Raw genomic sequence first — 25,487 nt, 5'->3', positions numbered from 1 at the left:
GAAATCTGTAATGAGTAAGAAGTTCCTTTTCTCCAGACTTCCTAACTAGGACTATACAGAGAAAGGATTTTATTGTGTTGTTGTTGTTTTTTTAGTAACACAGTAACACCCCTCTCCCCTTTTTAGCCTTGTTATCACATGGGACAGAAATAGAGTTACCAAATTTGCACTTTCCCCTTTTCCTTTTGAGCTGAGACTAAGCACAGGAAAACAGAACTAAGAAAGGCACTTAATTAAAAGGGATTCATTGTGTGCTGAGCACTGGACTAGGCACTTCAGGAAAACAAGCAACATGGTCTTTTAAACATTTACAGTGATTGTAAACCCTTGACCATAGAAGAATAGGATTACATTGAAATCTGGTTAATTAAAAATTTGAGGACCAAAGGAAATACCTTTGAAAGGAGAGAAGCCCGTAATGAACTTGCTTCCACCAACTAAGGGTCCCTGAATGCTCCAAGGGGACATAAAGGCATGAGTGTTTGGGGGTACTTCCAATTAACCAGCCAGTTTGCAAATACAAAGCCCTTGGGCAACCTAATTTCAGCTTTAGATTAACAAAATAATTGAAACTAGAAAACCCCATTTTGTTGAATAAAGTGTACTTTTGTTTGGTTTAGATACTGTTGTGGGGGTCCAGGACTCTCTGGTGCAATAGTAAGAGATAGGGTGAGCCTGGATGTGTTCACAGTTATAAATTGTGGTACTAGAGCAAGGTGGCGTCCATTAAAGCTTGCGAAAAAATTATGTTAGAACTTGTTTGAAAGCCTACAGTATTTACAGGTTAGACAACTGAGGGCACTTGTTACCCAAATAGGTATAGGTGAGACAGACTGGGAAACACAGATATGTTCAAAAAGGGCAGCGGGGCCCCTGGGTGGCTCAGTCGGTTAAGTGTCTGACTTGCGCTCAGGTCATGATCTTCAGGTTCATGAGTTTGAGCCCTGCACAGGGCTGTCTGCTGTCAGCACGGAGCCAGCTTCAGATCCTCAGTCTCCCTCTCTCTCTCTGCACCCCGCCCCCTGCCCTGGCTTGAGTGCACTTGTACTCTCTCAAAAATAAGCTTAAAAAAATTTTTTTAAGGGTATAGATCATTTCAGTAGTGATAGAGACAAAAAGACTCCTTTAAGAGAATACAGGAATGTTGACATTAACACAGGAAGAAAAAGTAATAAAAAGTCATCCTGGGGGCGCCCAGCTGGCTCAGTTGGTAGAGCATGCGACTCTTGATCTCAGGGTCGTGAGTTCAAGCCTCACGTTGGGCGTAGAGCTTACTTTAAAAAAAAAAAAGGCCAAAAGGCATCCTGGGATAAAGAGGCCACTGACACACAAGCCCAGCCCAAAAGGCTGCCTCCATTTATTTTATATCGAGGTAAATTATGTTCATTATATTGACTTTAGGCATTTTCCCTTTATAATGTATCCCTGGAGTAGGAGCGTTAATCTCCCCAGTGATGGTTGCTGCAGACACACACACACACACACACACACACACACACACACACACACAGAGAGAGAGAGAGAGAGAGAGAGATGGGAAGCCTCTCTAGGGCATGGAGACATTTCTCTGTCCCTCCTTCCTTATTCAAACACTACCCCAGGGATGAAAACAAGTTCGACAATACCATTGGTGACTCAGGCTGTTGGCTTCACTTCAATCAGTGTTTACTCTGTGTTCCCACGTGGCAGGCACTGTGCTAGGAGGTGTGGATATAAAGATTGATTGCATTAAGAGATCAGTCCGAGGGGGGCGCCTGGGTAGCTCAGTCTGTTAAGCCTCCAACTTCGGCCCAGGTCATGATCTCAGGGTTCGTGAGTTTGAGCCCTGTGTCAGGCTCTGTGCTGACAGCTCAGAGCCTGGACCCTGCTTCTGATTCGGTGTCTCCCTCTCCCTCTGCTCCTCCCCTGTTCAGCTCAGGCTCCCTTGCTCTCAAAAATAAACATTAAAAAAAAATCTTTAAAAAAAAGAGTGATCAATCTAGGGACTTGATGAGGGGATATTCAGGGGACAGCAGTGGAGACAAAAAATGTAAATAGACTGTTACCCAGAGTGCTATGGAAACCCAGGGACAGGGCCCCTAACCCAGCAAAGGGATCCAAATCTAGCCACCTAAGCCAAACCTACCCGTAGGCTTATAGCACAGACGTCAGGGATTTGTGGAAGCCGCTGCTTTTTTATTTTTTTAATTTTTTAAGTTTATTTATTTATTTTTGAGAGAGAGAGAGACAGAGAGAGTGAGCAGGGGCAGCGAGAGAGGGAAAGAGTCTCAAGCAGGTTCCACACTGTCAGCAAGGAGCCCGATGTGGGGCTCAAACCCACACAGTGTGAGATCATGACCTGAACCGAAACCAAGAGTCAGACAGTTAACTGACTGAGCCGCCAGGTGCCCCATGAAGTCTCTGCTTTTTAGTATCAGCTCCTATTCACTGAGTGCTTGCTATGCACCCAGCATTGTGCTGAGTGTATCCCAGGTACCCTCTCATTTAATCTTTTTTTTTTTTTCAGTCTTTTTCCTTATCTTTATTTTTTTAAGGTTTTGGTTTTTTTGTTTTTTCTTTTTTTTACAAATAGTTTATTGTCAAATTGGTTTCCATATAACACCCGGTGCTCATCCCCACAAGTGCCCTCCGCCATGCCCATCTCCCCCCTCCCCCCCACATCCATCAGTCCTCAGTTTGTTTCTCAGCATTCAAGAGTCTCTCATGGTTTACCTCTCTCCCTTTCCCCCACCATTTCCCCCCTTCTTCTCCTGCATGGTCCTCCGTTAAGTTCCTCCTAATCCTCCTATATGTGCAAACATGTGATATTTGTCCTTCTCTGCCTGACTTATTTCGCTAAGCATAACACCCTCAAGGTCCATCCATGTTGCTACACATGGCCAGATTTCATTGTTTCTCATTGCCATGTAGTATTCCATGGTATAGATAAACCACATCTTCTTGATCCAATCATCTGTTGATGGACACTTAGGCTCTTTCCATGTTTTAGCTATTGTGGAGAGTGCTGCTAGGAACATTGGGGTACATGTGCTCCTATGCCTCAGCATTTCTGTATCCCTCTCATTTAATCTTTGAGGGAAAGACTCTTGTCATTGCCAGGGTCTTGTCCTTGGAGTCCGACTCTACAATCAGCTTCAAGAATTCGTTGGAGAAGCTATAAATCAGCACAGCATAGATCTTCTCCCCAGTTAATTTTAGGATATTTATATTTTTTACTGATTTAAATTACGGGCTTCCTAATTATGACTCAGAAAGGGTCTGTAAATGGTAAACTCTCTCTGGTTAATTATTAAATTGTTCCTCACTCCAGGGGCTGCTGGGATACCTCTTATACATCTCTCAGTTCTTTTTCCAGATTCGAGCTGTCTTCGTGTTTCCTTTTTGGAGACTACTGTAGAGTTGTGTGGTGTGGGTTCTGAGTGATGTGTTTTTAAGCAATTTGTTTCTCTCTAGGACTCTTTTAAAAACTGATGGGGCACCTGGGTGGCTCAGTTGGTTAACCGTCTGACTTCGGCTCAGGTCATGATCTCTGCTCACGGGTTCAAGTCCTGCATCGGGCTCTGATAGCTCAGAGCCTGGAGCCTGCTTCTAATTTTGTGTCTCCCTCTCTCTCTGTCCCTCCCTCCCCTATTCTCTCTCTCTCAAAAAAATAAACATTAAAAAATGTTTGTTTATTTATTTTAAGAAAGAGAGTAAGCAGAGGAGGGGCAGGGAGAGAGAATGCCAAGTAGGCTCCGCACTGTCAGTGCAGATCCTGACCTGGGGCTCAATCTCATGACTGTGAGATCATGACATGAGCCGAGATCAAGACTCAGGCACTTAACCTACTGAGCCACCCAGGCACCTCTCCCTCTAGAATTTAAATAGTGTGTTTGGATTGAGTTTTCTTTTGTTCACCAAGTTTAATGCGCTTATAGTTTCATAGGAGGAAATACCAGTCTTTACCCAGGAAAGCCAAGAGGATGGGGGAACATCTGCTTGGGCTCCCACATAAATAGAAAGCAGCCAGCAAAATGCACACCCACTCGGACGATAAAACTGCCAGCAGCACAGACCAGCCCCTTCCCCCACCACACACCAAAAAAGCCAGAGTTCCCTTATGATCTTCTCAGATTGGAAAAGGGCCCAAAGTACAGCAGGAAAACTGAACTTTGTAGACCATTCTTCTAAATGACTTCCCTATTCCAGCCATTTCCAAATAGGGCTATATATGTGACTTATCGTTCCTTTTTACCCCCAAGGCTGATAGAAGGGAGAGGAAAGAGATGCCTAGGGTTTTGTTTTAACCCCTCAAAGTCATGCCCTTATGAGGTAGCTGTCCAGTTACACAGCTTGGAAAACATTCCTTGTGGTCAGATGACTTCGCTTCGGTTAGATGCCCCGAGGATGTTGTGAGTGCTGAGCTTGGAGAATCAGGGCTCTTGCAAACACTGGACTCCAAGGTGTCCTTGCTGCTGCTCCCCCTCCTTCTCCCCCTCTCCCCTCTTCCTCCCCCTCCTCCTCCTTCCCCTCCTTCTTTTTGAGAGAGAGAAAGAAAGCGTGAGCAGGGGTGAGGCAAAGAGAGAGGGGGAGAGAGGATCCAAAGTGGGCTCTGTGCTGATAGTAGCAAGCCTGATGCAGGGCTTAAACTCATGAACTGTGAGATCATGACCTGAGCCAAAGTCAGATGCTCAACCAACCGAGCCACCCAGGTGCCCCCAAGTTTTCCTTGCTTCTAACTCCCCATCTCCCAAGGCAGGAAGGATAGAAGTTGAGACTACCTTTGCCTCCTTGCTAATCTTCCCAACACTCACTTCTTTTGTCCCACCCCCCACCCCATTCATTTCCCTACTACGCGTACCTCAGTTTCATCCAGGCAGTCCACATTCCATACGGTATAAAGCATCAGTTTCTACTTCTGCTGGGAAATTCAACCCAGCGTCGCTTTATGTAAACCCTTAAGGATTCCAGCCATACTTCCCCATCTGGTCTACTGGGCCAGTCCCCCTGCTTCACTCTAACCACGGACTGGTTCCTCTCCCGTCCACTTGTGTGTTGCGAAGTTTACTTTAAAGCAAAAGGCTCAGACTATGCAAAATGTAAATGCTTCTGTTTCTGCTCTTGATGAGATCACATGAGGGTACATGAGATTTCATCTCAGCCACCAAATTGACTCACTAGAAATTGGGCCTGTTCATTTTTTTATTTTGAGAGAGAGAGAGCACACGTGTGTGTGTGTGTGTGTGTGTGTGTGTGTATGGGGGGGGGAGAGAGAGAGAATATCTTAAGCAGCTTCCACATCAGAGAGTAGCCTGATGTGGGGCTTGATCCCATGACCCCGGGATCACCACTTGAGCCAAAATCAAGAGGTGGACACTCCACTGACTGAGCCACCCAGGCGTCCTAAAACTGGGCCCATTTAATGAAAGGACTGTTTAGTCCCAGGGGAGGAGGTGTGTGGAACAGGTTACCGAGAGCCTCAGAAGGCAGTAGCTGCTGCCACTCAACCGTTTCTTTATTTCCCCTCTCCTACCAAGTATGTCCTTCTCTCTCTCTTTCTCTCTCTCTGTCTCGTTTCTTTTTTAACTCTCTCTCATTTCTGATCCATCCCCCTTTTTCTGCCTCTTGCTTTTATCCACTCTTCTCTCCATCTCCCCTGGCCTCGCTTTCTGGGGTAGTAACACAAACAGAGGGGGGCATGTAAAGAGCCAAGAAAGCCTGGGTTTTTTTCCCCTGGGGACACAGCATCTTCTGCTGTGACCTTTGTCACCTGGCCAGGTACTGGGGTCTCTTCAGAGTCACTGCCTCCCAGTGCTCCCAAAGAGAGAAGCACACAGGATAGAACCGCGCGCTGGTTCTTGGAGACTGCGGGGCCGCTGTCCGGCAGACAGGGGGCAGGCTAGGGTGGGAGAGGGAGCTGTGTGTGCCCTGACAGGGTGGCCCTCCTCTGGGGGCACCACCAGCCCGTGCCTCGCCTCCCCTCTTTCCCTCCCCAGCCTCTGAGAAGCAGCTCAGGAAGCCCGAACCCGCTGGTAGGCCCGGCAGTAAGCTATTTAGATGCTTTTCATGCTTTGTGGCGCCCAAGGGTTCAAAGCTCTGTTCTTCTGAGCTGTCTGTCCCGTTAGTAAAGTTGACTCCTAGGCAGGAGCCAGAATGCACCAGGCTAGCTCCCCAGCCGCAACAAAGCCAGATCCTTCCCAAGGTGCCTGCCTGTTGCTAGGAAACGATGCGCTGGTACTGTGCGCCACCCCCCGGCCCAACCCCAGCCCCAAGGGTGTGTGGACGGCAGCCAGTTAGCTCCCCGGCCCTCCGGCCCTCCGATGTTATCCCTAAGCCTCCCAGCGTCCTCACAGTGCAGCGAGAGGCATCCCACCCCCATCCGCTCAAATGCGTCCCAACCGTCCCAACCGTGAAAGTGAGAAGTGAAAGCCAAAGGCGGTCATGCCGTCCCCTCCCACTATGGGGGTCGCTACTCCGCACCTCCCAGGACCCGCTGCCTGCCTGCTCTCGATGCACGGTGGGGGAACTTGTGCCTCCGCCTGCAGCTGGCCGTGCCTCAAACCGGCCTCCTGGTTCTCTACGAGGGCAGGAGACCCTGTCCCCGTGCACCGGGACTCTTGTCCCCGCTGTGTTTTGCCTTCCTCTCCCGCTGAGAGGACAGTATACTTGGTTGAAGACAGGGGAGGGGGGGAAAAGGAGAGAGTTCTGTAGTGCAGAATGGAAGACTAGGAAGTCACCATACAGATGTCTTTTTTTTTTTTTTAGTGTATTTATTTGGAAAGAGAGCACAGGAGTGGGAGAGGGGGAGAGAGAGAGGGAGAGAGAATCCCAAGCAGGTTCCTCGCTCAGCATGGAGCCCGACTTGGGACTCTGAGCCCACCAACTGTGAGATCATGATCTGAGCTGAAATCAAGAGTCAAGCCCTTGGGGCGCTTGCGTGGCTCAGTCTGTTAAGCGTCACTGGTTCCAGCCTTGCATCAGGCTCTGTGCTGACAGCTGGGGGCCTGGAGCCTGCTTTGGATTCTGTGTCTCCCTCTCTGTGCCCCTCCCCGACCCATGCTCTCGATTTCTCTCTCTCTCTCTCTCTCTCTCTCTCAAAAAATGAATAAACATTAAAAGAAGAAAAATTTTGAAAAAAAAGTAGATGCTTAACCAACTGAGTCACTCAAGTGCCCCAAATTGTTTGGGACAATTTTGCTTGGGATTCTGTCTCTCCTCTCTACTTCTCACCTGTTTATGTTGTCAAAATAAATAAACTTAAAAAAAGAAAAAAGAGGGGCGCCTGGCTGGCTTGGTCAGATGAGCATCCAACTTCAGCTCATCTCGTAGTTCGTGAGTTCAAGCCCCGTATCAGGCCCTGTGCTGACAGCTCCAAGCCTGGAGCCTGCTTCAGATTCTGTGTCTCCCTCACTCTCTGCCCCCCCCCCACTCATGCTGTCAAAAATGAATAAACATTAACACAATTTTTTAAATAAATAAATAAAAAGAAATTTCATGTCAAGGTTGACTCTAGATTGCCTCAGGCCTGGAAAAATGACATGATCCACTTAGACTATGGCCAGTGAATGAAGTAAAGGAATGACCACCCCAAACAGCACTTGAACTCGAGAAATTTTGGTGTAGTAGGTCTTTTTGTTTGTTTGTTTTTAATATACCAGTTCCTCCTAGAGCTAAGGCACACCCGAAAATTGCAGTTCTCCAGCCTAGGTTGGTGGCTTATTATGTGTACTCTTCCTGAGAGCCTGAAAGTGGCGTCTGGCCTCCTGCCACACCCACAGCCCCTCCAGCCTTCACGCCGCAGCCGTGTCCTGCCGCTGGAGCATGGCGGCGGTACCTACCAGATGTGACTGTACTCTTTGAAGATGGACTTTATTTTTGAAACACATGCCAAGTTCATCTTTTGTACTCCTGAGGTTACAGCCGCTCATTCAACATTTATTGAGCACCTGCTATTGCCAAGCACTGTTCTGAGCTCTGGAGGAAACAGCAATGAACAAAACAGGCCAACTGTCCTTGAGCAGGAAAACCATTAGGGTCAGGGGTCTATAGACATGGCCCAGGGAAAGAAAAGTAGCAAATGACTCCTCATGTGTTAATTCACTGTTGTTGTTGTTTTTTTAGTCTATATCCTCTCTCTTCCCAAAGACAACACAAAGTCCAATGGAATCTTCAGTGTCTCTGCAACCTGACAAATCGCTCCTTGTTCTGACCATTGGTAGTCTCACCTCCATGTCTGTGTTCCTCTGCCCTCCCCTGAATTTGGGAGTGGTGGGCCGCGGTTAAGATGAAACAGAAATTGCTGGACTTAGAAGAGCTCAGATCCAAGAAAGCCATTTAACCTCTCTGACCTTAGTTTCTGTTTTGTGTTTTGGTCTATGAGGTGGGCTCTGTGATATATTCTGGTAGCAAAGACTTTCCCAGGTATTACTGGCTTAACCTCTGTTCAGATGTTCTTTTTTTTGGGGGGAGGGCTTTATTTTTTTGAGAGAGCAAGAGAGCATGGGAGGGGCAGAGGGAGAGGGAGAGAGAGAATCCCAAACAGGCTCCACATTGTTATTGCGGAGCCTGATGTGGGGCTCGAATTGAGATCATGACCTAAGCTGAAATCAGGAGTCGGGCGTTTAACCGACTGAGCCACCCAGGCGCCCCGCCTCAGATGTTGTTAGGCCCAGAGGATCTTTTTTTGAAGACTAGCTGGGATTCCACAGCTCGAGGGAGGGGCAGCAAAGGCTTGGGTTGTAAACGTGGAAAAGGGAGTGGTGGGTTGAAGAGACGATGCAGAAGCAGGAGCAACAAGAATCGGTAACTGGATGCAGGGTTTAGGGGCGGGGGGTGGGGGAGGATCCTATGCTCTCTGTGCGGGCGCTCTGTAGCCGGAACGACTGGGAGAAAGTGGCACCAGCTCCTGCCCCTCGTTAACTTAGTGAGGTGGAGGAGCACTCTGTTATTCCAAACAGAAGCAGACTTGGTCCCAATGCATCTTTAAATAACATGGACTTTGGAGAACTTGCCACCTGGCTGCCTAACCTGACATTCTGTTGTCATCACACAGCATTCCGGTGTCTTTCCGCCCTCCCCGCCCTCTGGACTCTCCGATGAGCCCCAGTCTGCCTCGCCTTCGCCCAGCTACATGTGGTCCTCGAGCGCCCCGCCCCGCTACTCTCCGCCCTATTACCCGCCTTTTGAGAAACCCCCACCTTATAGCCCCTAAAGCGGAATGTCCGCTGGCTCTTGAGATTATTGTGGCTTTTGTATTTCTGCTTTAGTGGAAGTGTGTAGGGTGCAACGTGTAAAGTGCAATTCTTATGCATACAGTTTTACAAAGGCTTGCCAAGCTAGGGGAAGATAGGGATGAAGCTTATGTGTTATCGGTGCAGAGCAGGGTGGCTAGGCTGAACCCAGTGCTCCCGAGAAGGGCAGCACACGCTCCCTAAGCAAGGCTGCAGCGCCACCCCAGCAAGACGTGTGGCCCTGCATCTCCCTGCGGCTTCCCGTCTGTGTCCGGCAGAAGCGCGGTCGCCACCTGTTTCACTCTGTGTAAACGCAGGGGCTCCCTCAAACTCTCGTAGATTGCCACCCCAGCACCTTGGCTGCAGCACCTGGCTTACGGGCCCTATCTTTCCCTACCACCAATGTGGGTCCCTAAGGAAAAGTTCCCAGATGATGAAGCTACATGGTAGTTCCAACACAGAGCCTTCTGGCTAAGATTTTGTTTGCTTTTGTCTGGATGTCGAAAAACGCTGCCCGTGTCTTGTACTCCTTTCCTTCTCTGTGAGTATTGTAAAAATGGCTGTTGTGATCATTCAGCTCAAGCTTTTGTTATCAGTACCTCCCAAAGGGAAAAGTGCAATATTCCCTCGAGTAGTGGGGAACAGGACTGATTGTTTAGGAAGCACTGAAATACAAAGAGCAACATGGGAAGTGTTGTGAGTAGGTCTCAGTTCTACATCCGGTAACGTAGGAGACAGCGGCTCTACTGAAGGACGTGGCATTACAAAAGGCATTTGCTACGGGAGATAGGAATCTGACGTTAAAAATGCCAGATTAGGTTCCTGGGTGCTGACAGGAATTGTTATCTTTGTGACTATTTAATCTCCAAGTATTGTGCTTCAATCCCGGCAGACCGCACGTATCCCGCACCCCACCCCACAAGAATCATCTGTATTTTAATGCCACTGCTCTTATTGGTCCTTTTTGTGTGTGGAGACCAATCACGACAGTGTTCAAGATTATGAAAGTGTTACAATGCCGCTTTAAGTCTGCAAAACCTCAGAAGTCGCCAACCTGACAAATTCTTAAGTGTTACCGTAGATTTAAAATCTGGCACACTGTGGTAGATGTTCGTACAGTTCTTTTAATTACACATAGCTTTAAACCATCAACCTGACGAATTTAACACTCTGGCACCCATGCCTTCATCTTCAGAATGAACACTTTCACTGCGATCTTAATGCTAACCTGAGGAATGATTTAAAGGAAGGCTGATAATCCTACACTGTGTAATGTAAAACTACAGGGGCTGCAGGAGGGTACCTAATTAGACAGTTCTGCAAATGCAGAACACATGCTGGAAAACCTTCCAGCCAATTTCGCTACCTCCCGACTTGATGGACTCGAGGTAGCAGGCAAATGCTGGTGCTCCCATCTGCCTTGTAGACACCCGGCCATCGAGAATTATCAAGGCGCGTGACAAGTGCACTCACTGTTCACAGTGTTTGCAAAGCATTCTAACATCCAGCACCACGAGTGAGGCCTCACCCAGAGTTCAAAATTGGGAAAACGAGAACAATCCTTTTGTGTTACACAGAATTACCATTATTTTCTACACTTCTGAGCATATTAAATTCTATTGGGTTTCCAAAAAGGGACTAATAGCCAATTGACTTACTATACAAATACCACCTTGTAATACTCAGTGACATTTTTTTTTTGCCATTTACACTTTACCTTTTGCTTTAGCGAACGTGTAGGAGTATTTAATTTTTTAAAAGGCACCATTACGCAGTATATCCTACATTTATCACATTTCTTAAAGTGTTAAGACTCTGACTCATTTCTATGTATTTTTCTTACTTTACAAAATAACTTGAAACAGAATAGATTTTGTAACCCTTAATTTGAGCAGCTTCTTTTTTTATTACATTGAATTCTATAAAGTGCATGTTACTTAGAGAAGTTAGTATTTGTTGCTTTACTCTTTTGCAAAACATTTGCTGTAATGAAGGAATTTCTATTTCCAATATGTACCTTGACTGCATTTTGTAGTATTTACTGCTTTATTCCTAATTCTGCTTTCAAGTATTGAACTGGGCATGACACATTAAAATATTAATCCAGAACCTGTATACACTGGATGTTGCTTGAGATCTGTATCACTGCCATGTTGGAGACCCAGACTGCTTTTGTGATGTTTCAAATTAATAAAACCGTCCTCCTCCTTATTCACTTACGGGCGTCTTCATGCAACGCACGAAAGTATCACAAACACCCCAAAGCCAGGGACAGACCACAGCCTGCTCACTTTGGACGATAGTGACACAAGATGCAACAGGGATGCAATTAACCCACATGTGAAACCTGTTAGAAGGCAGAGGAGGGGCAGAAAAGCCTCGTCCGGACTGAGAAGGCCTGTTGAGACCAAACCAGGAAGCAGCAAGCCACTCCATACGGCTTCCAGAGTTCTAGTCAGGGTAACTTACTGGCTGGGGTGGGGGCGACGGAGCGGACAACAAGTCGGGTGCTATGCGACTACTCTCCACCAAGTGCGGGTCTTAAGCCACAGATTTTAGAGTGTGGTGGTGAGGTCAAAGTGTAGTTTTATCTGACGTGGTGCTGTCTGTGCACCACAGGGGAAGGGAAGACACCGTTAGCTCTACTGGGTGTTTAAGCAAGTCGAGGAAAGATCAAGACAAGCCTCCCCGTATTCAGGACCAACAGTAACCTCCAAGGGGCCTGGAACGTGTAGACCCAAGGAAGGTCATCGCACAGACATGAATAAGACGGAGAGCCAAAGATGGAGTCCGTACTGTCAGCACTCTCACAAGCCTAGCAGGAAGTACTGTTATGCTGTCATCAGAAATACCCCCAATCTCCTCCTATAAAACCTGAAAAACGACAGAAAAGTCTATAGAATTTCTTTTTTTAAGTAAGCTCTATGGCCAGTGTGGGGCTTGAACTCCAGACCCCTGGCGTGCTCTACCGACTGAGCCAGCCAGGCGCCCCAAGTCTACATAATTTCTGAAAGACAATCTCGTAACAAATACACTCAAAAAATCAGAATTATAGCATTTTATTTTTGCCATAAGAAGCTCTATGAACTAATACCAGGTCATGGTTAATGAAGAGAACTTAAAGTCATAGGACAGGGAAGATTAAGATTGTACAGGTATGAACATTACAGTATGGGGTGGATTCATAGGATTGACAGGTGAGGAAGCCAGTGCTGTTGAATGAACATTTAATCCTTTAGAATATGCATGCCTTGACGATACAAAATACCTTGACCGTTTTTAACCATTTATCTTTTCGGTACAATGGAAAAAACACAACATCAATTCCTCACAGTAGCTGTATGGGTGGGGGGGGGGATCATTACCACTGAAATGATAATGATCATTTCAAATACATTTTAAAGTAAATCCTGCAAGATTCTTATGGCATTTAAAAATCTTTGCTTAGTTTGAGCATTTCATTTTCTATCATCTCTTTTAACAAACTGCTATTTCAAACAGCTTCTATCCAGAACATTCACAGGTAATTTAGCCCAGGAGCAAGCTTGAAGCCAACTTAAAAGAAAAAAAGGAGGAATTTAATAGCCAGAAAACTAAATATAAAATAGGAAAACACCACGTTAAGTTTTCAACAGAATCTTGCTACAGATTTCCAACCCAATGAATCCCAGGGGTGAATGGTTTCAGCCCCAAAGGAGTATTCCACACGCATCCTGAACTTTGGATATAGAAACTTCTTGAAGACCCTGACATACATCGCGAGGAAGAATCTTCTGGCAAAAATACAAGTTAATTTTCCAGTTTTCCTTCTCCCCAAAAAACTCTAGAAGACACCTTCATTAGGCACAGAGTTTTATACTCAGAATTAACATAGAGCACAGCAGCAGCAAATAGTTAGATCCGTATTACTCAAAATGGATAGCTTTCCATCACAGAACTGGTTTGTCACAACAGCCTTGTAAAAACCCTCAAGTTTTATCATGATCAACTAATTTTCTTAGCAGTTAAGTCTGAAAGGTCTGGAAGTTCTGCTGGCATCGATATCATTCACACTTTGTTGAAGTAATTACGTCTAACTGGTAAAAACAACATTAATGAAACTGAAACATATTTCCACTGAAAATACTTGAGTGCACCGTATGGTCCAAGAGTAATGTTGTCAATATCCACACATAAATGAAACAGATATTGTGATTCCGGAGATCACAGAGTCTTAAATTGTAAGGTAACTTAAAATCTTCCAAGGATTAGTTTACAAAATGGTTTGAAGGTCTAGACTCACAGAACAGGAAACAGTCAGATGCACCTCACTCTAGCCCTCAGTAAGCAAACCAGGATAATATGTTTCTTTCTTCTTGTGTTATTGCAAATACGGAGGCCTGATACCCTCCACTACAAATCGAATCACTGAAACCATGATCTTCAAATCTAGCTTGCTGTCAGAAGAATGATGTATACGTGAGAAATTATGATTAAAGCTTTAAGTTCCGAGTCAAGAAATAGACTATTTTTAAAAATACGCGGTTAAAGAGAAGAAAATATCTATGCTGAATTAGGAAATATTTAAGCAAGGTTACAAATGACTAACAACTATGCACAACAATCTTTTTTAGTATCTATTAATCTTTTTTCCCTTGCAAAAAGTAATTTACAGAAGTTCAACAAGTTAATCCTGTTACAAAGGCTAGGCTATACATTTGTTCCAACCTGCTTCCTTTTAGTACTAGCACTTCAGTGAGTTTTGACTTTATTTTCTAAGTGTTTAAATAGGTATCATTTTAAAAGGAAGAAAGGTATACTTATTCTCAAGAGAAATGGGAATCAACAAGCCTCCAGAACATTCCATATATATTTTCTGATTGCTATAACATTGCAGCACTTTGCAGATGGAATGGAACTCAACTTTAGAAGGGATAACAACCTAAAAGGTCTTGCCGAAAGGAAAATACTAGATCACGGATTCAACTATTTCAAACGAAAACTTCCTATTATAAATTCTAAGTAATATGGACATTTAAAAATATATACCAGTAGCCTCCCGCCTAAAATATGTAGGAGTCTCATTTATGGAATCTATCATTTATAAAGATTTACACATAATGAAAGATTTATTTGGTGGCTTTCAGATTCAAACTTTGAGATTTCTCAAGGGAGTATCTTTTAACCAAAGGAACAAAAAGGACATCGCCATTCACTTCCACTCTCTATCATGTAAGAACACAGAATTCAGAACAAACCAAAAGAACTTTTCCTCTCCTCTGGTCTGCAATACAGGGATTTGTTTTCCATGAACACGTCCGCCCACAGAGACCACACTGCAAGGGTATATACACAGTAGTCCAGCCACCAAAGTCCTTTCCAGACAATGGCAAGAAAAGCGAAACTTACAACTTAACTCTAATGAACTAAAACTCTTTATTCAGAGGAGACGCTTGTCTGCATGGCCATTTTCATGGCGGGAGGGAGGCAGGAGGTTGCTATCCATTTGGACTAGCAAAACACACAACCAAGCAGAGACTTACTCTGAAATTTGCCAGAACAACTTAGAAGTTCTTGTTTACTTCTTATGCCATATCCAAAACACAACACGCATTTATAGTCTCAATATTAACAAAATTGAAAATTCAGCAGTTAAAGTGCTAACATGGAAGGGGAAAGTTGGAAGGTATACTAGGGTAAGCTAATAACTCCAGTTATTTTCAAAGAACATTCAGACTGCTTCAAACTTCTATTCAGGAAACTATCTCTCCAAGCCTTTGCTGTTTGCTTTAAAATAAGCTGAAAAGTGAACTATATAAACAGATACGGGGGTGGGGGGAGGAACTTCTCAATCTCTACTCAAACTTTTGGAACGATTTGCTTCTAAAATTTATCAACAAATAATCCAAGTAGACTGCCTTCAGATGGTGTGGCAGAGCGAATTAACTCGTTTTCACCTTAATTTGTGTCACAGGTTTTCCGAAACCCTTGCCCCTTAATGCAAACCAGAGTTTCTGACATTCCCAAGTTCAGTAAGATTCAGGTATTATAAATTCAAACTCAGTGCTGCCATCTGTTACGTTCTGTTTAAAAATGGAATCATTTTCCTGCTGAATAAAAATATCTTCCCAGGTCATTGGCTTGTTCTGAGGAGTAGACGTGGCCCCTACAGCAGGTTCTTTCCCATCATCAACCTTATACCCAATAGCATCATCCTTCATCACAGGCATGGCGCCTGACCTATCAGAAAGGTACGCATACTGTCTGATCTGCAAGGACCTGCAGGGATGTAACCGATAAAGCTTTGCGTCCCCAGAAGGGTCCTGACTATGAACTGACTTTATGTGCGAAGACATAAACTGATAGTTGATGAAAGACTTGCCACAGGCCAAACACTGATACCTTCGCTCTCCCGTGTGATGGATTTCATGTTTTGTGCGATATTCTGCCAGAGGAAATACCTTCTCACAGTAACGGCAGGGATACTTCTTCTCCCAAGAATGAATGTTAAAATGTCTCCGCAAGCTTGTCAGACAGACATAGGACCTCTTGCACACGATACAGATATAATAGACCCTCCCATCTACTATCAGCTCATAGTGATCATCGTGTTTTACTTTCATACGCTTGTTTGCCGTCTCACTGCTAGAGGTTTTTGGTATCTCATTCTCAAGTCTGGCCTCCCCTTCATCGGGGTCATCTTTGACTGGGATCACTATGTCATAAGTATCTTCACCAATATTTGCATAAACCTTGCAACCCGTTGACAAGCCTTCAATCTCAGTAGCTGTATCTAAAGTAATGATCTTCTGACCCTCCATTAGATGCTTTGATCCTAAACCTGCATCATTAGTGTTTCTAGTAATTATGTCTGAAATCTTTAAAGAATTAGACAGTGGCTCTTGCAGAAGTGTAGGAATCTGCATCTTCTGTATCAATGATCCATCAAAAGTGGCATTTTGGGGTATCTCAGCCTGTGGGACCAAAGATGTGTTACTGACGGCCGAATCTGGGCTGGAGCTAATAGTGTCATCATCATCATCTAGAATTTCCTCCTCCTCCTCTTCATTGGCCTTGCTTCCTGTTAAAATAGTACTGTTTGGTGTCTGCGGATTCTGCACAAGTAAATTGATTGAAGGAGACATGTGATTTGGAAGTGAAGAACTGACATTTGGTGGTGTAGTAAGTGGTGTCTGATTTAACAGAATAATGTTGGGAGTCAGATGTGTCGGGGCTGAAGATACCAGCAGTTTTTCACTTCCTTGTGTCTGGCTCAGAGTTGCCTGATTCACAGCAGTAGGAAGTTTCTGAGCAGGTGTGATATTTGGTAAAGGGGGAGAGTTAGTACTAGCACCAGGTGCGACATCTGAAATAGCAATGGAACCTGGGTTAGGCTGGACCTGTGTCACTGCATTGGCACTTGGCAAAGTCTCCTTTGCAGGCAGAATCTCAGAGCAGAAAATGACATCATCATCATCATCATCTGAATCGGTAACAATAATCTTTTTTGTCTCATAATCTTCAGCAGACAAGGAAAAAGACTCTGTTATAATAGGCATTATAGTGGCCCCGTTATCTTGGGCTTCATCTTTTGATTTTGGTACTTCAAGGTTCTTGTCACTAGAACCAGGAGGTAAGGTCTCTGCGTTACCATCCTGAGCCGTACCTGAGATGCTTTTAACCTGTGATAATGGGACACCAAGCTCGGCTATAAATTTAACCCCTAACAACTGCCCTGATTTAATCAACTCATCAAGTAAATCTGATCTAACACGAACAATTTTAGAACTATAGATATAATTGAGAATTTCTGCAAAGATCTCTGCTCTTATAAAGCTCAGTTCAACAACTTGCCCAGCCACCGAGAAGAGCTGATGGAAGTAAGTACTAGAAGCTGAGAGAATATTCCTGTGAGCCCGGAATTTTCGGTCTTCCACAATGACGGTAACATCACAGAAGAGTCCACGGCCACGCTGCTCATTCAGGGAGTTCAGCAGACTGCCAGAGTATTGAATGTCTGTAGCCGAAATCAGTTTTCTACTCTCCATGCCTATAAGAGAAAGGGAGGAGGAGGGGGTGGAAGAAGATTAGAAATGAAAAACAAAAGTACTGTGTATCATTCAGAATGTAAGCTAGGGCATGGCATCGCATGGCACCACGTTTTAACCGAAGGTTGGCATAACTCTTTGGCTTGTACAGAAATTGTTCACGCAGGCTGGTTTCTGGACCATGCACCAAGCCTCGTGACTTCCCCCTGAGAAGAGACAAGCAAGTTTTTAACTGATCTGCAGATCTGAACAGTAACATCTCTTCCTCTGAATCTCAGATCCATGCATCACCACTGAGAATCTCTTAAGATTAGAATGAATTTTCTTGGTTCCATTTTTGGGTTTTGTCCTCAAGAAGAGTTAAAGGTTCACTTTTAACGGTCTTAAAACTTTACGAAAAGTCTTCGTCGTGATCACATAGAAGTTATTTCACCTGTAAATGAATGATTTCAGTGTCAGAGAAGCTTGGTGTGTGCAATAGCCATTCTATACTTTCTAAATTTTAACTCACCCTTAAGGACATACTCAAAAGCTACTCCCACGGCCCAAAAACCGAATTAGTGCTTACAAACACTGACAATCCATTACCCCTAGACTGCCCGTTATTTTCCTGTTCTTATTTAAATTGGAGTGCCTCATCTAGATGAACTATAAAACGCTTTTTTTTTAAAACTTCTCCCCTCTCCTCGTCCTCCTCACCCCTTCCCCTCACCTCTCTACTCTTATAATCTCCAGGGGTGACGGGTATAAAGAGTTCCAAGTGAAGGCACAGATGCTACTGTGAAAAAATAAGACAAAGGAGAAGTCACCATTTCTCAATGCTTATTTGCATGAAAACACAAAACATTTCAATTTGTTGGTAAAGAATTATGCGCGGTGGCATGAGAACTTTCTTATACTTGATGTGTTAGTGACAGTGAAAACATATACTTATTGGAACAGAGCAGATGGTTACTCTAGAAGAAGGGAGCATGGTGTCAGGGAGGAGCGATGCCGTGTACCACCCCCCCCAAACATTCTTGTTCTGCACCTTCCAGAATATATTGCCAGTAACAAGGATGTGGAGTTGTTTAAAATGCATAACTATATTAAATATATTATTTAGTTTTTATACACTTACCTTTCATATATATTATATATGTAAACAATTAGCTGATCAGTACTTTAGGTTAAAAAAAACACACACACTTTTATTGCTAATACTCTTTCCCTTTCAAGTTACCAAATCGGCACCACTGTCATCGCAGTGCTTAAGTTATATACACGTGGAAGGCAGGGCATCTCAAGCATCTTCCAAATTCTCAAAATTGCAGCTTAAAAACAAAAAGTAGGCAGAAAGTCTAGAAATGAGGGCTTCAAACACCATCCGTTATAAGGTGCTGCTCGTTTTAACAGTGCCAAGGATCTCCAGGTGACCATAAAGGCATTCATCAGAGAGGGTGACCTTTGGACAGCGAGCCAGTGACCAGGGCTTCCGAAATATGGGGATTTCGACAGAAGTCGCCGTTAAGTGGGTGGACAGGTTTTTTCGGAATCCGATTTTTGTCGTTTGCAAACGGGTTCCGGGAACGGGGTGATGTCTCGAACGTACGTGTCCAGGTGACACTGGGGGCTGGTTTCATTTTGTGCGGATTCTCCCCCCACCCCCCACCCCCGGCTCCTCCCGGGTCAGGGTGGGCCCAGGAACCGCACAGATCACCCCGAGCCCTCCTCCCCGCGAGCTGCCCAGGGAAAAGCCATTGCGCGTCACCGTGAGGCGAACCCTTGACTGAGGGCAGGTGAAGGTGGAAGCGAGAAACGCCATCCGCGAGGGAGTCAGGGCGACACGCGGCTCCCTGCGGCAGCTGAACCCCATCTTCCTTACTCCACCCCCTCTTCCCCATTTGCGCCCCGCCGGCCGCGACCGACGTTTTTCACCCCAATTCACGCGAAAAGGCAGCGTCCCGGAAATCCAGAAGCAGCTGCGACCGGCGGCGCGAGGGCAGGGGTCCCCCCCGGCGAGCCGGGAAAAGTGGAAGGTGGCGACCGAGAGGGTGGGGTGTTGGGAGGGGGTGAGGCCAAGCGGGCGGCATTGTTATGCCCCAGGAAGGGGACGGAAAGGGAGGATGGGCCGGGCAGAGAGCTCTAAATCAAAGTAAGGGGCTCCGGGGAGACAAGGAGGCACAAAAAGCCAGGCGGAGGGCAAGGGAAAAGCCGAGTGGGTCCCCGCGGCGGGCTCCCCACGCGCCGGGCCTACCCGGGGAACCGGCAGCCCCCCGGCCCCTGACGGCGGAGGGGACCGCGCCGCGGCCCTCCGGGCTCGTCCCCTCCTTCGCTCCCGGGCCCACACAAAGAAAGGGCCGGAGGAGCGGAGCCTCCGACTCCGCCGCTTCCTGGTTCAAGTGAGGAGAATGCAAACGCAGGCGCGGCCCGGCGACGGAGGCAGCGGGCGCGCTCCCTCGCCTCCCCCCGCGCCGGGCCGGGTCCTCACCTGCTTCCCGGCGCCGCCGCTTCTCCTCGTCGGGCCGCGCGGACGGGTGGGACCCCCTCCAACCACCAGAAGCCGGACTCCGTGGCGATTCAGCTGCTTCTTCAAACGTCGCTCCAGTCTTGGTCGACGTCGACGCGGCTGCCGCCACCGCTGCTACAGCTGCCCCACGCCGCCGACAGAGGGCACAGCGCGGGGGCGCCTTCGACTTCGGCGCCCTCCTCCTCCGAACGCCGTTCGGGCCTTTCCGGAAGGGCCCGAGCTCTCGGAGGCCGCGCGTCGGCGTCCCGCTCTGCCTTCGGCTCCTTCCGCAGGGGGCGGAGTGAGACTGGGAAGCTCTGGGAGCGTTCGGCCCTTTCCGGAGGGCGAAAGGGTGGGAAAAAAGGAAGGGAAAGATGGGGTCAGACCGGCACCCGCGTGCGGTGGGAGGGAAGCGGGTCGCTTTCGCCGGAATTCGGCGCCAGCCTCCGGGGCGGAGAGAAACTTTTAGAGACTGCAAGAGTTTGTGAGTTGGGAAACCGCTCGCTCAGCCCGTTGCTTACACGCTAAGCCACCTTGAAATATAATCGGAATAAATACAATAAAATCAAATGGACCGACTCAGGATGATTCAGGTTCTAGGATAGCAGGTTGATAACGACATCACAGTAACTATTTTTAGGAAATAAATCTGGCGTTCGGACCCCAGACTGTCTTCGTAACTGAATACGAAATGAAGCAGTACTACCTTATTTCCTTCGTTTCAGCTATCGTTTGCTGCCCACCTGTTTGAGCCATACCAAATCCCATGTTAGGTTCGATGGAATACAAAAATGAGTAAGCCAAGGTCTCCCTCTCCAAAGAGCTCAGTAGATGGCTACACAGACGTCGGCAAAAGTATTTGTGCAAGGTACGGAACACAGAGAAGGAAACAGCAAACTAAACATTCCCATTTGAGCTGGATCTTGAAAGATGAACAGATTAATACTTGCATTCTTAATTTATTATTTTTATTTACGTAGCATTTCCTCCTCACGGGGTTCTGGTGTCTGGCACATAGGTGTTCAATAATTGTTTAATGAATAAATACATGAATGAGTTGTAATTTTTTAAAACCCTCTGGTAATACACTTCTGAGTACCACGATGAATGAAGAAACAGAATGGGTGTTTGTAGTGCAAAACATTTCCCTTTAGGATGATTATTGATAGTATCCAACTAAGGACCCAGAATAGTGGCTTTTTTCTTCAACAATTAAGGCCATTCACTACCTTAATTTTCTTAAATATATATATATATATATATGGGATGGGGTCCTGAGTAGCTCAGTGAGTTAAGCTCAGATCATGATCTCACTGTTGGTGATCTCACTGACAGTGTGGAGACTGCTTGGGATTCTCTCCCTCAAAAATAAACAAACAAACAAATATTTATGTATGTATATATGATAATATTTATATATATGCTTTTTTTGAGGGAGAGATTTATTTATACATATTGTGTGGGGGGGGTAATATTGCATCCATTCCCCAAAACTTGAATTTGCACCTATTTACCTTTCAGTCGGAATCCCTGTGCTCCTTGCTACAAAAATCTTGCTGAAAATGTCAGGATATTCCGGAATGAAAACAAATCTAACTATATCTAATCTTCTTTAACATGAAATCAGACAAGACTGTCACCATCTCTAGGGGCGCCTGGGTGGCTCAGTCGGTTAAGCGTCCAACTTCCGCTCAAGTCATGATCTCATGGTTTGTGGGTTTGAGCCCCGCATCAGGCTCTGTGCTGACAGCTAGCTCAGAGCCTGGAGTCTGCTTCCAATTCTGTGTGTGTCTCTCTCTCTGACCCTCCCCTGCTCATGCTGTGTCTCTCAGAAATAAATAAAACATTAAAAAAAATTTTTTTTAAAAAGAATGTCACTATCTCTCCATCCCTCATCTAGTCTACATTCTCCTCAATAAAGTAAAGCCACATAGTAAAATACCAAAGTGGTGTAACACAGTTGTATTTTCGCATGGAAATAAGAAATTCGCATGAAATTCCTTAGGCTCTTCCAGATTTTGTATTGTGAAGAAATGATGTGAGAATTCACTGCGTTCTTGGGTTTTTTAAATTAGGACTTGAAAGTATGAGTTTCATCGTTTAATATAAAGACATTTCCCAGGAAATAGGAGTACACTGTTATAAAGGAAACTAAAGTGGAAGGTAGTATTTTCCTGGAACTGAGCACTGAACAAAATGAGTTCGCACATTTAACAAAACTAGTTAGCAGACTAATGACCATTCTCCTGAGTCATCCTCCCCCAAAATACAGTAGCAAAAAAACCCAAAAAACAAAAAACAAAACAAAACATGTTTTTAGAAACTAGGACAAAGTACTTCCTGAAAATTTAGGATCTATTTACCTTTCAGGAGCTCCATTGACAAAGACTAAAATGAGACATATATTTGAAATACGGATCACAGTGGCAGCAGCTGTACTCTTGATATCAGATGATTGCTGGTTACCACTCAGTAAATTGGAAAACACAATACGATGTCTTTTGCACCAGCATTAATGGCAGCAAGGCCACCAGAGGAGTTGCCTTGCCTTTCCCCCTTTCCTGAAAGGGCTTTAAAAATAGGGAGCCCCAACTAAGGTGTGAAGAGAACGTGTTGGTTAAAACATAGGAAACCTCTTCCCTTCTGGCCGTGTCCCTCAACCACACCACCGCCCCCAGCCCAGCAAAAACTAAACTGAAATTTAAAAGCTACTGGGACGCCCGGGTGGCTCAGTTGGTTAAGCGTCCAATGTCAGCTCAGGTCATGATCTCATGGTTTGTGAGCCCAAGTCCCGCATAGGGCTCTGCGCTGACAGTGCAGAGCCTGCTTGGGATACTGTCTCTCCCTTCTCTCTCTGCCCCTCCTGCACTCTCTCTCTTTCTCTCTCAAAATAAATAAATAAACAAATAAAATAAAATAAAATAAAATCTACCTATAACTTAAGGGGCTTCAATGATCAGGAAAGGAATTTCCTTGTACGAAAGCAGAGCTAACCAAGACCTTTGAGTGGCCTTAACAATTGCCTTTCATGGGGTGTCTGGGTAGTTCAGTCGGCTAAGCGTCTGACTTAGGCTCAGGTCTTGATCTCATGGTTCGTGGGTTCGAGACCCACGTCGGGCTCTGTGCTGACAGCTAGCTTGGAGCCTGCTTCTGATTCTGTGTCTCCCTCTCTCTCCGACCCTCCCCTGCTCACGCTGCCTCTCTCTCGCTCTCTCAGAAATAAATAAAACATTAAAAAAATAATAACAATTGCCTTTCAGACAAGGTAATTGGAAAGCTTGGTTAGTTTTCTGTTTCTCAACAAGTTATTTGACCTGTCACTTTCTTTTTATCTGCAGGCTTAATCCTGCTTGAAACGACCCAGGAGATTCTAAAGAACAGATTTGGAGGTCTCAATTGTTTCACATTATAGAAAGGTTTTTGATTGGCTGATAATGGACTCAGTTAAAGTTCATACCCATATTGTCAGTGTTTGCCTTGTTTGAACTTGATTAGGAATTCCATGAGGACAGCAACTGTCCTCTCCTGTGGTAAAATGCCGAGAATCTTGTGGGTGCTTAATATATATTCAGTGGATGATGATAAAAGATTTTTTAAATGGCATTCATTCCATCCTAGAGCCCTTCCTCAGAGTTATGCTTAGCTTCACAGAGTTGGTAAGCTCACTGCGCAAGTCTAAGAAGAAACCACAGTAAGGTACAGTGGGAGAAGCGAAGACTAGAGGAGCCGATGTGAATGGGTTGGGATTCTGATATTGCCACTCAATCGCTGTGTGACCTTGAGCCTGATTATTCATCTGTAAAATAGAGATAATAATACCTTCCCAGAGAATTGTTTTGAGTTGCAGTTTCCCAAATATGACATGCTGTTTACTGCTTCCGTGTCCGTGCCTAGAACCTTGCACTTGAAATAACCAATCCTTTCATATCCACGTACTTTAACAGTCCTGTTATTTGGCAAGTGCCTGGTTTTCCAGAAAGATGCAATTCAAGCAGTAACTTCCTTGTGGAGCCAGCCTTGATCTAACGAATGGTAGGGGCGCCTGGGTGGCTCAGTCAGTTAAGCTTCTGACTTTGGCTCAGGTCACGATCTTGCAGTTCACGGGTTCAAGCCCTGCGTCGGGCTCTGTGCTAACAGCTTAGAGCCTGGGGCCTGCTTCAAATTCTTTGTCTCCTTCTTTCTCTGCCTCTCCCCTGCTCATGCTATTTCTTGAAAAATGAATAAACATTAAAAAATTTTAATAAATGGTAGATAGATATGGCTACTTAATGTTGAATGAAGGAGTGTCCGGTACCCAATAAGTGCTAACTATATATTTGCTTGTTCATCTCTATCCCTTTTTGTGCTTAATCCTAACAATTTTTTCTTTAAGTGACATGTTTGATACTGCTGGTTCTCTTTTTCTTCTTAAAACCTCTTAAAGTCATTTGGATAGGGATAGAGAACCCTCCTACTCAGAAAGAGAAAGTGGACAATTGCTCACAATACAATCTACCAAAAACAAAACAACCACCACCGGCACCACCAGGTAGCGTATTTCAAATATGAACAAAAATTGAGGGAATATACTCCTCATGACTTCTTGGTGAAAAATTACTCAGCAATGTGAAATCAAATCAAATAAGAAATGAGTCAAAATAAAAAATTAATAACGGACATTTTGCAGCAAGCCAGTCTATTTAAAGGGAGGACTAAGACCAAACAAGGTTGATTATGAATATGTGACAGAATGACACTGTTATAAACCCTGATACAATAAAAATCCATTCGTTCATATGTTCCTTACATACATATCATTTAATACCTATTCTGTGCCAGGCAATGTTGTAGGCAGTGTGGATATAGTCTTTAAGATGAAGTCCCAGTCTTCATGAAACTTCGACTCTAAATGGGAAAGACATACCATAAATATATTTGTATATATTACCTAAATGTATAATATCAGATAGTAACGAGTGCTGTGAGGAAAAATAAACAGCGTAAAGGGATGGAGAACAATGAGGGTGCTATTGTAAATAGTGTAGTCGGGGAACACCTCTGAAAAGATGAGGTCTGGGCAAAGAACAGAATGAACTAAGGGAAAGAGCTATGCAAATACCTGGTGAAAAACAATCCAGGCAGCAGAACATGTCAGGCCTTTCAATCAAGGATCACCAGGCACATGCCCATAGCGACAAGTTGGGTTCATTATTCTTTGCAGGGAGGGAGAAGACACAGCATAGGCAAGTGTGGGGTGTTTCGGCAAGGGGACATTAGAAAACCTTTTGTACTATTTGGGCGATTTAGGGGGGATGATCTGAGGAAGGGGGAGTTCGCTGTCAGATCAGATGCTGATCAGATGCTGTCAGAATGCAGGGGAGATTGTATGATTGGGCAGTGCAATACATCTTATCTATAGCGAGGGCAGAAGAGAGCAGGAATAAAGCTATAATTGATAAAGTAGCAGTCACCCATTTTGGCTAAGAGAGGGGGCGTTTGGCGTTTTCTGAGTGACACAGTGACCTTTTTAAGCTATGGTTAGACAAAATTATAAATTGGCCTTGTTTTGTCTTACTTCATCAGTCTCCTAGTGACTTGGTCTTAGGTTAATGTTGTGTGAGTTTATGTCCAACAGAAGAACATGGCCTGAGCGCTCTGACACCTTGCAGATACCAGGGGCTGCCACCACCCCCCCTTCTGAAACAGCAAATGAAAAACTATAAGGGATAAAATTTAGAGGTGGTGGCAGAGGTACAATGGTGGCCTTCTCTTCAACAAAAAATA

General features: G+C 45.1%; 2 protein-coding genes and 1 non-coding gene across 4 annotated transcripts in view; 2 read left to right on the top strand and 1 right to left on the bottom strand.

Annotated features, from left to right (window-relative positions):
* Positions 1-11,424, top strand: part of TMEM255A (transmembrane protein 255A) — a 57,444-nt gene extending 46,020 nt beyond the window's left edge. Inside the window, exon 10 of the mRNA XM_039224406.1 lies at positions 9,032-11,424. Within this exon, the coding sequence (XP_039080337.1) occupies positions 9,032-9,190 (159 nt within the window). The 3' untranslated portion in view covers positions 9,191-11,424. The remainder of the gene's footprint in view (positions 1-9,031) is intronic.
* On the top strand, positions 1,193-1,265 carry TRNAK-CUU. The gene has a single exon. It is a non-coding gene; the product is annotated as a tRNA-Lys (tRNA).
* Positions 11,425-12,252: 828 nt separating the features above from the next.
* Positions 12,253-19,974, bottom strand: ZBTB33 (zinc finger and BTB domain containing 33). Of its 2 annotated transcripts, XM_039224407.1 has the most exons (4): positions 19,707-19,974; positions 17,949-18,014; positions 17,470-17,669; positions 12,253-17,238 (listed from the first exon to the last, which is right to left on the bottom strand). In XM_039224407.1, the coding sequence occupies exons 3-4, from the start codon at positions 17,522-17,524 to the stop codon at positions 15,218-15,220; spliced, it is 2,076 nt and encodes a 691-aa protein (XP_039080338.1). In that variant the 5' UTR covers positions 17,525-17,669; positions 17,949-18,014; positions 19,707-19,974; the 3' UTR covers positions 12,253-15,217. The 2 variants fall into 2 exon arrangements, with proteins under 2 accessions (XP_039080338.1, XP_039080340.1); XM_039224409.1 differs by lacking the exons at positions 17,470-17,669; positions 17,949-18,014 and having other exon boundaries at positions 19,707-19,973.
* Between the last annotated feature and the right edge of the window lie 5,513 nt (positions 19,975-25,487).

Source organism: Hyaena hyaena, unplaced genomic scaffold (assembly GCF_003009895.1).
Source record: "Hyaena hyaena isolate Hyena2069 unplaced genomic scaffold, ASM300989v1 scaffold_1629, whole genome shotgun sequence".
NCBI lineage: Eukaryota > Metazoa > Chordata > Mammalia > Carnivora > Hyaenidae > Hyaena > Hyaena hyaena.
Note: the sequence above shows the minus strand (reverse complement) of the source record. Positions and strands in the feature narration are given on the sequence as shown.

Bases quoted from the DNA above. Each gene is read 5' to 3' on its own strand.
- ZBTB33 (XM_039224407.1), bottom strand. From the start codon at position 17,524: ATGCATGGATCTGAGATTCAGAGGAAGAGATGTTACTGTTCAGATCTG. The intron at 17,239-17,469 runs GTTAAAAACTTG...TTTCTCTTATAG, and splicing joins CTGTTCAGATCTGCAGATCA to GCATGGAGAGTAGAAAACTG.